At 45.0% G+C, this 16,820-nt stretch overlaps 2 protein-coding genes across 2 annotated transcripts in view; one reads left to right on the top strand and one right to left on the bottom strand.

Annotated features, from left to right (window-relative positions):
• LOC140993552 (semaphorin-6D-like) overlaps positions 1-5,430 on the top strand; it is a 79,097-nt gene extending 73,667 nt beyond the window's left edge. The window contains exon 20 of the mRNA XM_073463040.1: positions 37-5,430. Coding sequence (XP_073319141.1) covers positions 37-1,362 — 1,326 coding nt within the window. The 3' untranslated portion in view covers positions 1,363-5,430. The remainder of the gene's footprint in view (positions 1-36) is intronic.
• A 7,273-nt stretch (positions 5,431-12,703) lies between these two features.
• On the bottom strand, positions 12,704-16,685 carry LOC140993579 (uncharacterized). Its single transcript, XM_073463072.1, has 2 exons — positions 16,398-16,685; positions 12,704-14,239 (listed from the first exon to the last, which is right to left on the bottom strand). The coding sequence occupies exons 1-2, from the start codon at positions 16,594-16,596 to the stop codon at positions 13,608-13,610; spliced, it is 831 nt and encodes a 276-aa protein (XP_073319173.1). The 5' UTR covers positions 16,597-16,685; the 3' UTR covers positions 12,704-13,607.
• Between the last annotated feature and the right edge of the window lie 135 nt (positions 16,686-16,820).

A 16,820-nucleotide genomic window follows, 5' to 3' on the forward strand; every position in this document is an offset into this window, starting at 1 on the left:
TCGTAGAACTAATCTGAGGGTCCAACCTGTGTTCAGTCTCTGTCTCAGGGGGATGGCGAGCTGTCCGGCCTGCCCACGCCCGACTCCACCCCAGAGCTTCCCATAAAGAACATGAAGGCTCTGCGGCACCATCAGTACGAGAAGAACCAGAACTGCAACAACGCCAAGGACAACAACCCTCAGTCCGGGCCCAGCTGCTCCGGGTCCAGTCTCGGTTTCATGGCGGTTGTCGGGAACTCTTTGACCCAGCAGGTGTTTCCCTTCTCTCATCACCACGGCAACAGTTTCAGCAACGGAGCGGCTCATGGAGCGGGTGCTTCTTCGACTTCCCTGCACCTCCCTGAGGAGAGGAAGATCTCCAACGATGAGCGAGTGATGGCAGCAGCAGGAGGAGGAGGAGGAGTCCCTCTTCATCACCTCTCCCAGCAGTCCCTCCCACAGACAGTGGTGGACGTGTCGGCGCTGGACGAGCTGCTCAAACACATCCACGAGGTCAGCGCGTCGGGGACCGGAGGCATCAAGGTCCTCACCTCCACCTCCTCGTCCTCCCTGTTCCCCTCCTCCTCCTCCGCCGGAGGACATAATCATCATCACCATCATCCTCATAATCCCCCCGGCCAGACCCGCACCCACCACTACAACCACAGCCATCACCATAGCAACCACCACAACAATAACAGCAGCGGCGGCGGTGGTGGTCACCATCACCAGCAAAAGATCCCCGAGACGGAGTCAGCTTCATATTACAGCACCTCCACCCTGCCGAGGGACGGCCTCCCCAAGCGCCTGGATGCCCCGGTCCAAAACTCCACCTCCTCCTCCGCCACGTCCTCTTCTTCCTCCTCCTCATCGTCCAACAACCCCACCTCCTCCACCTCCATCCCTTCTTCCTCCTCTTCATCCTCCTCCACTCCGCTCCAGCAGCAGGTGATTCCAGAGAGACCCGGAGGAAGCAGCGTCTCTGTGACACGACATCACTCCCAGCGCCACTCCCTCATCAAGATGGGCAGCGGGGGTGGGGCCGGGGGTGGGGGCGGGGCTGTGCCGCGCCACCACAGCTTCAACCAACGGGGGGCGCAGCACGCACACTTTCTAGCCAGGATGAACACCAACAGCAGCAGCAACGGCCCCCCGCCCGCGAGCGGGGCGGCTAACATGAACACCAGCGGCGAGAGCCAGCGGCCGTTGGTCGCCAGCTCCTGCCTGACACGGCAGCACAGTTACAGCGAGGGGCCACACGTGCAGCGGGCGGCAATCGTCCGGAGAACAGCGTCGCTGAAACCCCAAGTCCCGCCAAAACCGCTGTTCCTTCCAAACACAGCGACGTCACCGGTAGCAGAAGCAGGAAAATACAAATACTGAGATTGTCGCAGGAAGTGGCGCCAATCCAACATGGCTGCTACAGTCGTCAACAAGTAAAGCACTCCGACATGTCTGCAGGGCTCGTGAGAAATAAATGAGAGCGCTGATGAGACGAGAAGACAAAAGAGACTTCAGAGCTTCTTGTCTCCATCAGTCCTCATTACGAGCCTTCAGTTGTGGTTATTTTCTGAGAGGACGCCGTCCGTCGCCTCTCTGAGTCACGACTGCTGCGCTCACAGCAGAGTCCTGAAAAGAGCCTCACAGACAGACGACAAATAAACAAGATCTCTGACTCATCGCTTCGGGCAGGCGGCGACTTTCCCCTCACGACAGACTGCGGATCAGAACCGGCTCAGACGAGTCTGAGAAACATTCCAAAGGAGGGCGAGCGATGTTAATGATTCAAAGAGAGTCCCTGAGGCTCGAGGTGGCCTGAAAAATTCTTGATTAAAGCAGTTTTCTTACGAGCGCTTTGATCTGGTGTCCCCGGTTGTTGCACTTTGGCACGGGGCCCAGATTTCATGTGCAGAGATTCAAAAAAGCAGGAAATCGGACTGCAGCAGATCTGAGGAGCGATGGACGTTTCTCCAGGACTTCGAGTCAAACGACGGCATTTCTTCCCACAGGAGACATAAAACACGGAGCTGATAATGTCAGAAACACCCGGAGGGAAAGTCTGTTCCTTTGGGAGTCTGTTCGTCCTCTGAATCTGGTCCAGAAAATTGAAATTGAGAGGAGGGTTCACTCTCCTTTTCTGTGGAAAAAAGGAGAAAATAACTAGAATGAGGTTTTTGTTCTCACATCAAAGCTTCACGATGACGTTCAATAGATGGAGATTTTTGTAAACCAACACATCAGCAGCACTTTGAGGAGCATGAGAAGAAAAAGACGGTTTTACTTCATGAACTGAACCGGAGCAGCCATCACTGACGGAGCCGTCTCTCTCCACAGAACCAGACAGAACCAGATGAATGTTCTCTTTGTACCATATTGGTATCTGAAAAACAAACAAAGCATTAACTGAGCATCGGCTGTGTTTTGTCCGGAGCCCAGGCGGCGTTTGAGGGAGGATTTCTGATCAATTATTCCCTCAAATTACAAATTCATGCTCTCAATACACTTAATACTTCTTCAATTCAGTAATTTGTATGTTCAAAATGATTTCATTAATTCTCTTGAATTAATAATCTCCCTCGAATGACTTACTGTGCCGCCCTCCTCCTTTTTGCATCCGTCTTTATCTACGAAGAGCTCGAAAAAAAACCTCAGAGCTGAATTTTCATGAGCCGACATCTGCAGGATCTATAAAATATGTTTGACGGGTGTCAAAGAAGTAAAACTGAGAGGTCAGCTGTGACTTTCAGGGTATTTATTAAGACATTTGAGGGAAATGTTAATCAGAAGTGTTTCCTCGTCGCTCACTGAGCTCTGATGCAGCTCACAGAGTTAAATGTAGAACAAAGTTCGGCCCAAACTACAAAAACTCTTTTATCATTTTTACCTGCAGTGTTTCCCAGACTGGCCGTTCATTTAGGAAGGAGGCACCATTTTGGATTTTTGCTGATATTTTCCAGCTCACTCTGACTGACTGCTGATGCTGATATCAATACTGTAATTACAAAGAACATCAAGATATTATGTTCACTTATAAAGGCCCTTACACACCGAGGACGTGTTAAATAGACGACCCAAAATATGAAGAACACGCTGCATCAAAACTAAACAAACAGGACCGACAATAAAACGACCCCGAGGCTACAGTCCGGTCCGGTCCGTTCAGATGTATCGACACATTAAAACACCGAACTTACAAATCGGGGCAGCAGTAGACCATCGACTCAGAGGTTCTGTTTTTATCTTGTGGATCTGACCAGAGCACAGATATGCCGGCTTCAGCTCAGTCGCTGTGTCATAAAATCCAGGATGATAACAAACAACCAACAGGTCCGGTACCGTCAGGACTCGTGATGTCACCACTGTTTCACAACATGATTGGTTGATATTTTCACTCGCGGTGCGAAGGAGCAAAAGTAAAATCAACTTTGTTTCGAAAAAGATGTTTTCGCTGCGTAATATTCACCGTCTGCGTCGAAGAACTCGTGAAACAAAAGTGATATTTTCATTAACTGCAATTTTATGTTGAATTTTCAAATAAGTCAAAAAGACGAGAAATAATAAGCAATAAACATGAAACGTGTCCTCGTAGAGGAAACCTGCCTGGACACCTGCAACATTTAACTTGATATTTAGATTTCCTTCATTTGTTAAAGCAACTTCCACTGACACGCGTCCATGCTGTCATCGTTACATCGAGACGCTGAGAACGGGCTCAGTGTCCTGCAGAACAGCAGGTAGGCAGACGACCCAGTTTAAATGTGTTCGGGAAGCGCTGCTCTCGGCTCGTCTGACCGCGCAGAGAGTTTTGTTTTCATTCGGAGGCATCATGGCCGACACACAGCAGGGACCGTTACTGCAGTCATCGAACAACACAAGATCTTATCATTAAAGTTTCAGTTGTAATTCCCAAAACTACACAAAAACTGTCTGATAGTTTGGATCTGCTGCCACACGATGATGTTCTGGACGGTTTCATCACACACTACAGCAGTATGTGTTGTTTTCTGTTGAATTTCAGCCTTTTTGAGTGAGAATTAAAACAGTTTGAACAAATAAAACCAGAACGATCTGCATGACTAAAAACACCACGGCAGAGTAACAACTTGTGTCGGTACTTGAGGTGATCCGGGTGAACGTTTTGCAGACTCTCCGGTGCTTCTGTCTGTGGGAGTGTTTCTTCACAGACGGTCTAAAAATACCCGACTGTGAGCAGAAGCTGCTGCTTCCTGTTTTACTCTCACCTCTCAGAGTTTGTCAGCGGTCAAGAGCAGTTTCTCATTCTGTGGCCGTCTCTTCTGTCCGGGCACTCGGCCTGAAAGAGAAACCAAACGAGTGCAGAGGTCGAAGGTTAACAGTTTAATACACAGGCGGCGGCGGAGACGAGTAACAAACAGCAATAAGAGTTCACGACCGGGACAGAATATCTGTAAATAAAACGAGGAGCTGAACGACCGAAGGTGAATCATTGAAACAGCTGACAGACTCATCTGTACAGAACCGTACTGGTGGTTCTGCATGTTGTAGCTGGGACACTTTATATTACTGCTGACCCGATCCAAAACACGTGATTCTGTATTGATTTAGATTTCTGACATTTATAAAGTTATTAAAGAAACACAGAAAATAAAAAGTCTGACGTCCAGCTGTGAGAGAACATCTGTCTCACGTGTGAAGAACGTCGACAGCAAAACGATTAAAAAAGTCTTCACTCACCTTTGTGTTTCTCCATGGTGAGACGTTCAGGGAGGCTCCGAAACCTGAGAATGGACACAAAACACATCGAGAACAAAAACATTAAGCCGATCGTGTGAAGTTTCTGCTGTCAAAACTGTTTTAAATGTCAAACGCAGTCGGGACATGTTTGAGTTAAACAGTTTGAAATTTTTTTTTTTTTATCCTCATCCAAGTTAGAAGAAGGCTAAAGAGGAAGTCTTTAGTGTTCCCAGGAAGTTCATAAATTATAATTACATTTAGTAAATAAATGTAAACATTCCTGGAATAAACAGGACTGTCTCTGAATCCAGACTTCTCTTATTAGATCGTGTTTGTTGGAGTCAGCGCTCCTCGTCTCCATCATCTCCATGCCAACTACATCAATCTGCTGAGGAAGCCCATGAGACGTGGTTAAAAGCCCGGGGAAGAGATAGTAAGTGGGCGCTGGGTTGAGATTTGTTGGTTCAAACTGAAACATCAAGTGAAGCACCAGCGTGGTCCGTTAACTAACGAAACGTTGACAGCTCTCGTCCTGTCAGGAGACAAATTAACAGTTGAGTCGCTTCTTAAACAAACTCTGGATCAACATCAGTTTATCTGAGCGGCGATCAGAGGAGGCAATAACGAAGCTGCAGAGCGTCAGTGAAGTATCCTCGTCTGCTGGAGCGGGCCGAGCTGCCTCTGCACCAAATGATGCAACTCTGAGTCCACCAGCACCAGACAGCCGAGCTGAGAGGAGAGCAGGGTGAGGAGGAGAGGAGGGAGAGGGTGAGGAGGGAGAGGAGGAGGGAGAGGAGAGGAGAGGAGAGGAGAGGAGAGAGAGGAGAGGAGAGGAGAGGAGGAGGGAGGAGGAGAGGAGGGTGAGAAGAGGAGAGGAGAGGAGAGGAGGGTGGAGAGGAGAGGAGAGGAGAGGAGAGGAGGAGAGGAGAGGAGAGGAGGGTGAGGAGGAGAGGAGAGGAGAGGAGAGGAGAGGAGGGTGAGGAGGAGAGGAGAGGAGAGGTGAGGAGGAGAGGAGAGGAGGGTGAGGAGGAGAGGAGAGGAGAGGAGAGGTGAGGAGAGGAGAGGAGAGGAGGGTGAGGAGGAGAGGAGAGGAGAGGAGAGGAGGAGAGGAGAGGAGAGGAGGGTGAGGAGGAGAGGAGAGGAGAGGAGAGGTGAGGAGAGGAGAGGAGGGGAGAGGAGACGAGAGCGGGGTGAGGAGGGAGAGGAGAGGAGAGGAGAGGAGGAGGGAGGAGGAGAGGAGAGGAGGGTGAGGAAGAGAGGAGGAGGAGAGGAGGAGAGGAGAGGAGAGGAGAGGAGAGGAGAGGAGAGGAGAGGAGGGGAGGAGAGGAGGAGGAGGGAGGAGAGGAGAGGAGAGGAGAGGAGAGGAGAGCGGGGTGAGGAGGGAGAGGAGAGGAGAGGAGAGGAGGGTGAGGAGAGGAGAGGAGAGGAGAGGAGAGGAGAAGAGGAGAGGAGAGGAAGAGAGGAGGAGGAGAGGAGAGGAGAGGAGAGGAGAGGAGAGGAGAGAGAGGAGGAGAGGAGAGGAGAGGAGAGGAGAGGAGAGGAGGGAGGAGAGGAGAGGAGAGGAGAGGAGAGGAGAGGAGGAGTAGGAGGGAGGAGGGGAGGAGAGGAGAGGAGAGGAGGAGAGGAGAGGAGAGGAGAGGAGAGGAGAGGAGAGGAGAGGAGAGGAGGAGAGGAGAGGAGAGGAGAGGAGAGGAGGGGAGTGAAGGAGACGTGCTGTAATGTCATCAGGTGTTTCCAGCAGACTGGTGGTTTTTGTTCAGATCTAATAAGCAGCAGTTTAACACTGAGTTGTACCTGAAGAAGTTACATCATCCTCATCATGTCCGACCTGAATCTCCGTCCTGACTGCAGCTCTTTGATAGTTATCGGAGATTAGTGTTGCTCTGGTCAGAGGGACGAGGCTGCCGGCCTGAATCACAGTCTAAATTAACGAGCCGTGTTCACACGAGAAGAGCAAATCTGATCCGAGGCCGCGGCTGCTGCGTCGACACAGGAAGAAATACGTTATAATGAGCAATTTAAAAGAATCTACAGCAGGTTTTGAGTGTTTACCCGTTAAATCCCCGTCACCTGAACATCACTGCTCAACAGTTTTGAAAAATAAAGTTTCACTTTTGTTTCCTTCAGTTATTTTCCATCACAGTAAACATGCACAGACTCTGAGTCATGTTTGTTACGTACCGCTCTGAGTGACTGCAGCTCCAGACACCTGTCCTCTGTGGTGCGTTCAAGGACCATCCAACTTCAGCAAAGTCACAGTCGGCTGGTGAAATATGTTGTTTTTATAAAGAGACACAGACATGAATGTCAAAATTAATGACTGTTTCTTGAAAATGAAAAACATTTGTGTTCTGGAGATGAATCTGAGATCGCTGCTGAAACTGAATATTTTTGGGGTTTTCATTAAAAAACATCTGAATGTCACTTTGGGAATTTTTCTGACATCTCGCTGACGACATGATTAAAAGGAGTGAATGGAAAAACAAAAACAGGAAGTTTAACTAAATAAATGCACCAAAAACAATAATTCTGTTTTAATTCACTCATACAGACGTCCTGAGGAGCAGAGTGAGGATATCTTCTCTGACTCTGATCTAAATTGTTTTCTCTCCGGTGTTTATGACTCGAGACCTGATGGAACGAGAATCTTTCAAAGTTCCTTAATGTTTTTTTTCTGTCTGTGAAACGTGGAAATATTCCAGGAGCATTTTGTTTTCGTGTGTGAAACCTAGTGAACGCAAAATTTTCATGAGACAGAATAATCGACGTATGTTGTGTTCAGAGAAATTAAAACTCCCCTGGAAGAAATCATGAGGAAGTGGTGCACTGCAGCCTCTTGTGGTCAAAATGAGTATTACAAAAACAAACACACAAAGAATTAGCATTACAAAAGAAACATTTTTCTCTCCTGCCAACTTTTTCTTTCTACTCGGTTTCAAACACAAAACAAACCACTTCTCGAGTCGAAGATAAAACAGTTTAGATCAGAATCACCAGGAACAAATGTCTTCATTTGTCCCTCAGGGCTTCCGTACACTTGATTTTCCCATTTCGTTTAGCATTTTATTTATCAATCTATTAATTTTAAATGTATTTATTTATATATGACAACTCCCTCATTAGCATAATGAAGCAGACACTCAAATAAATACATTTAAAAACTAATAAATGATTAATTAAAATGGGAAAGTAAATAAATACAGAAATTCATACCAAGTATAGAAATTAATTTTAAATTAATTAATGCTCACATGTAATTTAAACATTATCTGTGGTCCATTTAGTGGCTTATTAATGTATTTATTGAGTCATTTATTTATTTGTTTTTGATTTTGGCAATTTCCGTCCTCCATACGAACAAGTTTAAACAAGCGTACACGTTCAACAGTACGGCCGGATGTCACACTTTTTTTTCGTAGCGACCAAAAAGTTCCTGTTAACTGTCAAATACCAAAAATGTAACGATGGAGTCGTTCCTGATTTGCAGATTTTCACCTGTATAAGTTATTTCATATTTGAGAAGTTGGACTTTTTTGTTGAATGAAAAGTTTTGGTGACTCTTCAGTCAGATATAAACGGAGACTTGCTGTGATTATATCAGTTCACAAACTCAAACTAAACATTTCAAAGTATACTGAGCACTCGGAAACAGTCAGGGGAGTAAAGGAAAGGAAACTGTACCTGTATGGTCCTTTAAATGGCTCCAGGAGGCCTGTCAGCAGTATTGTCGCTTCCACACTGAACAGTCTGGTTTCCTGCAGTGAAGAGGAGACAGAACAGAAACATCAGCTCAGTATTGTCCAGCCGTCTGTGTGCAGAGCAGAGCAGAGGTCGTCTTTTCTAAATGTTTTATATTGAAGCATCTGATTCTAACTCATCTCCATCCACACAGACACACTGAGGAACAGGAATCTCCGTCTGTTATGAAACAAACTGTCTGAAAGTCGATTAAAAGAGTCACTGCTGTTGGTTTGTGATCTGACTCCTGATTGGTCCGTCACTGGGAGAAACAAACGCGACGGCTCGTTTTATAAAAGGGTTTTTTATTTGTATGAAGATGCACTTGTAACCTTCAAAATAAATTTGTTTATTCATTTGGTGGCTGTCGGTTCCGTCCTCTAAACGTGCTCTCAGCTGGAGGGACTGAGGGGAGACGGAGACACTGTGACATCACTGATGACGGACTCACAGCGCCACCCAGTGGGCCTCACCAGAATGACAATGTAATAAAAGCTATTATGTTTACCTTACTGCTATTAATTAACGATGTGGATGACGGTGTAAATAAAGGATACTGTGGAGTCGACTCTTGTCTCTGTGGACTCTTATTTTGAAGTTCTGATTAAAAATATAAACAGTGGTACTCACTCAGGTGTGCAGAGCTGCAGTCCTCGAGATGAGCTCAGGTGCTCAGAAAGGCTCCAGATATGCTGATTCAGGGATTCAGAGGACCTGTTGGGATTTCTCAGAATAAAGGAGGTTTAATTGGATCCAGGGACCTTGAGGACGTTACAGAAGCCCTGAATGATTTCCAAGAGCTGTTTTAAGAGTCCTGAAAGAAAGTGGAGCTCCCTCCAAGACTCCTGAAGGTGATCAGGGAGTCTCTCAGTGGTTTCAGAAGACCTGTAAAGGCTTTCAAATATACTTCAGGGTCGTCACGCTCCTCAAATTCCCGATTCAATGTGACTTTCAAATTTAACGTCACAATTTGATTTGATTTTGACGGCTGTGTACGGAAGCCCGGAGGAGTAAGTGAAGACATTATTTTTCTTGTGATTTGTTTTCTAAGTCTGATCTAAATTGTTGTTTGTTTATAACTTGAGAACTGTTGGGAAAAAATGTTTTGCAGGACAATCTTTATAAGTTCCTTCATATTTTTCCATTTGGGAAAAAAACTTTTAGGAGAATTTTTTTCATGTGAAATTGAGTGAAAAAAAATTCTCCTGAAAACACATTTGTTCACTCGGTTTGACACCTGAAAAAACACTTCCCAACATTTTTCAGAATATTTTTTCTTAAAAATTTTTTTTTAAAACCAAGTGAAGAAAAAAAAAGATGTTTTCTACGTCTTATCTAAACGGTTTTCTCTCCTGCGTTTATGACCTGAGAACTGGTCTCAGAACAAAAATGTTGCAGGATAATTTTTCTAAATTCTTAAAATTGTATCTGTGAAACCAAGTTGGTAAAAAATGAGTGTTCAGGAGAGGATTCGAGTTAAACACGGGAGAGAAAACAGTTTAGATAAGATGTAGAAAACAGATCATCAGAAAAAACACAAAAAAAACAATCTTAACTTGACCCTCAGGGCTTCCGTACATGGCCATCCTTGCTGAAGAAACCTCAGAATTGAAAGTCACATTGAATCGTGAATTTAGAGAATCAAACATCAAACTATTTGTTTTGCTTCTCAAATATTTTTCCCCACTTGGCTCTCCGCCAGTTTTGCCGGATAATCTTTCCAAGTTCATTAATCTCTTTTTCCATCTGCGAAACGAGTGGGAAAAATGTCAGGAGAATTTTATATTTTCATGTGTGAAACTGGAAAAAAACATTTCACACATGAAAAAAAATCTAAATTTTTCAGAATGTCTTTTCTCCAAAAAAAAAAAAGTTCATGTGTGAAACCGATTAAAAGAAACAGTTTTGGCAGGAGAAATGTTTTTTTTATAAGGTTTATCTTTCTTAATGTTTTTGTAATACTCATTTTGACCACAAGAGGCTGAAGTGCACATGTTCATGTTGACTACATGCATTCATGTTTTCTTCCAGCTGAGTTTTAATTTCTTCTGATTTTTTCCCAAACTTGTTTTTTTCAAACATTAAAAATTATTCTTTTGATTTCAGTTTCAGAAATAAGATGAACAAAAACATTTAGGAACTTATAAAGATTATCCTGCAAACCTTTTTTCCAACAAACAATTGAGATCAGATTTAGAAAATGGATCACCAGAAAGTTAATGTCTTCTCTCATCTGTCAGGACTTCTGTCCTTCAGGACGTCCCAGAGATCTTCGGAGGGCGTGAAGTAATTTTGGACCAGATGTTCTTGACAGGGACACAAACTCCTCGACTCACACAAAACAAAACAAAGGAAGTATTTTCCTCCATAACCAGTCGGTCACAACGAGCAGCGTATTTTATATTCTGCTGTCATCCTCAACAGATGGAGTATGAAACCCTTCTGGTTATTTTTTCTTTTCATTCTAATTTGAATTTTTGTAAAAAAAAAAATATATAAATGAGTTTTCGTCCCGAGACAAACAGCACTCAGTGCCTCGTCAGGAGAGGTGATTAAGTCGGTCAGTCCAAAGAACCGCTGAGGAGGAGAAGGTCTTCATACCATCAGTTCTGTTGGTCCTGGAGCTCTTGAGGAGGTTTTGGGGTCATCACAGGGGTTCAGGAGGCCTGGATGCAGCTGCAGTGATTACAAAGAGCAGATTCAATCTCTGAAGGTATCTTCAGGAGGCCCAGGAGTCACTGATGGAGTCTGATGAGTTTTAGAAAGTTTTAGTCTTTGAAAGTGTTCCAGGAATCTTTTCATGTCTTGGAGGAATCACAGGCTGCTCGAAAGACGTCCAGGGATCACCAGCCCCTTTTAGTTAGGAAATGCACCACATGTGCAGCCAGGTAAAGGCTGCAATCTGCCGCCTTGTCTCTGTGAAACGGAGGTGTAATAGTCCTCCTTTTCCAAACAGCCGCCACTGGGGGAGGCGTAAACATGTGATGTGACATGAAGCACGACGTCGGGCGTGAGCAGTGACGAGTGACCTGGTTATTGGCGATTCTCTCGGCTGTGATGGTTAGCGTCTCCCGGATCTCAGCAGCTTTCCAGTTGCTCATTTTGAAGTCTGCGGATGAAGGGATGGACTGACTGCTGTGATCAGCTGTTTCCTGCTTTTAAAACTCCCGGCTGTGGGTCGCACAACAGTGCACGTCATCGACACCTCCGCCCATGTTACGCAATTGCCGGCACATCGACGCCTTGGATTTACATAGCAATGGAGGCGGCAGAAAGTGTACCCTCCGAGGCGTCATATCGGCGGACCAAAACAGACCCCCAATATGCCGCGCTCTGTCTGAATTCGCGGATCTAGCCGCGAAAAGGACAGCCAAATTGGCGGCTTGCTGTCCAGTGTAAAAACAGCTACTGACTGATGTGTCTCAGATAGTTCTTGTGAAAGCGTTCCTGAAGATGCTCCAGGGGTCCTGCAGGGGATTCAAGGGTCCTGAGAGGATTTCAGAGCTCACATGAGGAGAATCCAGGAACTGTTAGAGGGTCCAAGTCTTCAAGAAGGTTCCTGAAATCATGGTTGTGTTGAAGAGGCCTCACAAAGGTTTTGTTTGGACAAAAGTGCCGCAGTGTTGTAAGTTACATTAAAGGGTTTTCCGTTTCTCTGTCACTCAAGATACATAAACATACCAAACATGTTGTTATCAGCTGTCATTCTGAATAATTAGAATATGAAATAAATCATATTACCAGACATGAACGTCCTCGTCAAACGTGTGTGTTTACCATGAAGCTGTTTAAAATCAGTGTTCTGCTGCCATCTGCTGGTGTAAAGACGTCACACAGTAAATGACTTCACTGCTCCACACTTTCTTTCTGAGACTGTGACATCGTCCACTATGAATATTATACATTTATAAATGGATAAAATGTTTTGTTTTTTTAAATTACCAATTTCCTTTTTTTAATTAAACACATTTTCTCACACCAGTATTTTGTGTTTTATTTGGATTTATTTGAAAAACAAGTATCTGTAATCTGTTACTGTAAGACTCTGATGTATTTGTGTCCATCTCTCATTGTCAGCTAAGACCTTTTTAATCGGTTAAATTCTGAACGGAGATTAATTGATTAATAATTAATCATAAACATCCCTAGTGACGGGAAAAAGGTTCAAATTAAAGCTTGAATTAACTCAAATTTGTGATATAAAGAAAATAAACACATGAGAAAACAAACATTTCTGGTAAAATGTGAGATTCTGAAACACAAATCATTTGAATCAGTTTTCAATCGTGTGATTTTATTACCTCAGTAAAAGTCATACAGTCTCATTAAAGCTGATTTACTGTTTATTTGACAGCTGGTCCTGACATCCAGAAGACAAACTACAGACTACAGATGTTTCTGTCAAGTAGTGACTTCATCATATTTGTGCTACAGACGTCTGCACCGCCTCGCTATCAGCAACACAAAGGATAAAAAGGTTTTCACAGAAAAGTCAGTCTGAGCTGTCGCCTCCTCCTCCAGTGTACAAACGTCTGTCAAAATATATAATATAGAAAAATACAATATGTCTCTTCTTCGTCTGTTTATCGTCCACAAAAAGCTTTTAAATAGTTACTGCGGCGAACAGAATGATGTGACGTTTGGTTGATCGGCTCTCTTCATCCATTCTTTCTCTTCCGACTCGAGAAAAATGGAAACTAAAAGTAAAACCTGGAGATATTTTAAATCTGGAACACGGACTCTGATAAAATACTTTGTGTTTTACTTTGAAATGTTTCTGTAGTTAATAAAACAGACGACGCACACCGACACTAAAATAAATAAAATCAACAGCGCTGTGAAGGAGACAGGATGAGGGACGTGTTCGTCCACATCAGTGCGGACACGTCTGTGCATGAAAACTGAGCTGCAACGATTGATTGATTAATCGCAAACTATTTTGGTAATCGATGAATCGCTTTGAATGATGTTCTCTCTGACTGAAGCTTCTTAAATGTGAGTATTTTCTGGTTTCTTTCCTCCTCTGTGACAGTAAACTGAATATCTTTGGATTTGGGGGCGTCATCCACATGATGGATATTATTGATATTGACCAAACGACTGATTGATTAATCGATAAATAATCTTTAGCTGCAGCTCTACATGTTGTTAAGACATCAGTCTTGGTCCTGGCAGCCTCAGCTCTGCTGTGTTTTCTGTCCCATGTGTGTGCGAATGTGGCGTTTGTAGTTCGAGTTGTCGCTGAATCTGCGGCCGCACTCGTCGCAGCTGTACGGCTTCTCGCCCGTGTGAATCCTCAAGTGTTTCTGATAACCGTCAAACCGCGTCAGTCTCTTCCCGCAGATGTCACACGTGTACGACTTGTCCACTTTGGTCTCGACCTTGCGGTGGACCTGGACGTGTTTGGCCCAGTGGCCGCGCTGAGCGAACGCACGGCCGCAAATGGTGCAGATGTACGAGTCCACCACCTCGGACAGCGGCGCCTCCAGGTCGACACAGTCGAGCTGGCCGTTACCTGAAGCTGGATCTGAAGCTTCAGGGGCGTCCTCGTCCAGGTCTGAGCAGGACTGCTGGACTGAGGTGCCGGGCTGCTGGTCCAGCTCCGAGTCCTCCGAGGTCATGTGGTCGTTATCCCGCTTGCTTCTCACGCCGCCGCTCTGGAACAACAGGAACTTCACGCTGTTCTGCTCCAGCGTCTCCTCCTGCTGAGGAGGCCACAGCTCCTCCTCCTCCTCCTCCACCTTGATGTGAGGAGACTTTATCTCGCTCAGGTCCAGACTGGAGCTCCAGTCCTGCTGCTCAGAGACACCTGCCAATCACAACCAAGAACAGAGTCAGAACACGTTTAAGAACTGCAGCCGGTCGCGTTTTACAACATGTTAAAAAATTAAATCATGATATGATGCAATGATAACATCCAGCTCACATTTCTGTCCTCATGCTGTGATTAGAGCAAACAGAACTAGTTCTCACAAGAGTCTGATCCCATGTTTGACACATCACGTTACTTTGTACAAGTTATTTTATGTGATCTTGTAAACATTTGACGTATCATGAGACATACTGAGCCTGTTCACACCTGGTATTAACATGTGTCTGAGTGACCACCTGTGATCTGATGTCACTTCCTGCTCTGTATGAAACAAACCCGTCCATCAGTGGGACAAACAGACTCAATGGGTCTCATTCATGAAACGTTAGTAAATTTGTGCGTAGATGTGCACATAAAAGCCTCCGCTACTAAAAACCTACTCCGGATTCATGAACACCGCGGGAAACTCAGATCTGATCGTAAACACGTGTGTATGATCGTGAATGCCAATCCATCGTAAAGTGACAGCGCGCTCCCGGTAATCAGCTATTAGCATAAATCCCCGCCCATGAATTGCCAATGACCACCATATAAGGAGGTGTAGATGCATCCGGTCGACCTGTCAGTCATGGCGCAAACGAAGAAAGGGAGAGAAAGAAAAAAGACCTTTGCAGAAGCGCAGATAGAAATACTTTTGGGTGAAGTGGAATTAAGAAAAAAAAGTATTTTCATCTGTTAGCAGTGGTGTGACAGGGACAGGCAAAGCGAAGGCCTGGAGGGAGGTGACAGATGCCGTCAATATTGTCTCTGTAGTCCAGAGAACCATGTCCGAGGTGAAGCGTAAATGGTTTGACATGAAACTGGAGGCAAAGAAACGCATAACCTCACACAAAAGAAATATATCAGCCACAGGAGGAGGAGGCTCACAGTCGCAGCTATCCACTGCAGACGAGCGCATCGCGGGGATAACTGGGGAGACCTCTCTGTCAGGAATTATACCTGTGGAGACAGCGACATGCCTCCACTGGAGCCTATGTTTTTATTATCATCATTCAACATGTAGAAAGAACCTGTAATCTATTGAGTCGATTTACATGGATAATTCACAATCATGAACCTAATCTGGATCTTAAACCTGCCAATTGCCAACTACTTTAACTAAATGTGTTATATTTTATCATATGTTTAGGCTATATCACGTGTTTCAAAGGCATCTGCGTATTGTGTACATAACAGAGCGCAATATGAATTTAAATTGTAATTTCCAATAGTGACAAGCATTATTTACGTGCATTCTTAAATTTACACAAGCACTACGCGTGGTCAGCAGCATGTGGAGATTTTGTTAGTAGCTACGAAAAGATCGGAGCTACTAAAATATTGATGAATGCGAGATGCACGTAAATTTCCGTCTGCGAACAGTTTACACACAAATTCGTTCTGCTCACGTTTCATGAATGAGACCCAATGTTTTTACAGAAAGACAGAAAGAAGTTCATGTAGAACATTTGCTGAATTTACAAGAAGGAACAAATAAGTCAGAATCAGTCAGAGACAGAGTTTCACACAGTTTATAAAGTGTCTCCAACTCAACAACTCACTAAACTGACACATTTGTTAAGGGAGTCTGGGGACAAAGAAGTCGCCTATACTGGTTACTGTTTAGTGTATTTGTAAAATGTGACATGTTTAGCATCAATAAAATGTTTCTTCTTTCATAAATTGAGTGTAAATGGTGAAATCAGTGTAAACAGTGTTCAAACAGCTGCTAAATGTTGGCAGGTCAGACTTTAGCACTTTAGACACAGAAGCAGACAGGCTGGTGCAGCCATGCTGCCACAAACTGACACTTTTTACAAGGAGACACACAACTTACTGTTTTCATTTAATGCTGAATTTACAAGAAGGAGACAATGATTCAGAATCTGTCAGAGACAGAGTTTCACTACGTTATAAAGTTTGTTTTAACTCAACAACTCTTAAAATCAGCTGATTTGTTAAGGGAGTCTGGTGATGTTGTGGTCTGACCTGTACTGTGACTGTTGTTAACACTATGTCAGAATCTGCTCCTTCACTTTTAAACACTAAACAGTCAAACAGTTCGGCTCATTATCGATCGGCTGGTTTCCCCTCAGCTGCTGAATCAGTGTCTGACCTGAGCTGTTGACCTGCAGGGAGATCTGCGGCTTCCTGGACAGGTCCAGCAGCCGGCGCTGGCGGTCGATCTCCAGCTTGGAGCGGGAGATCTCCTCCTCGTACTCGGCGATGGTTCTCCCGAACACCCCGAAGATCTCCTCCGCGGCCTCGGTGAGCCGCTGGTTGATGAGCAGCCGCAGCATCTCGATTTTAGACATTTTAACGGCAGTCTGAGAGAAAAACCGGAGAACTTCACTCACCGGAGCGTCGTGCTCGGTTGTTTATTAGCTACACTTCCGGGTCAGTGTCCGTGCGCATGCTCAGTGAGGTTTTCGCCGGTAGCGGTCGTGGCTCTGCCGCCCCCTGCCGGACAGGAGGTCCAAACACAGGCTGTGACTCTGCCCAGGAGCTCCCTGCTGCTACAGGCACCATTACATATCCA

Source organism: Pagrus major, chromosome 3, assembly GCF_040436345.1.
Source record: "Pagrus major chromosome 3, Pma_NU_1.0".
NCBI lineage: Eukaryota > Metazoa > Chordata > Actinopteri > Spariformes > Sparidae > Pagrus > Pagrus major.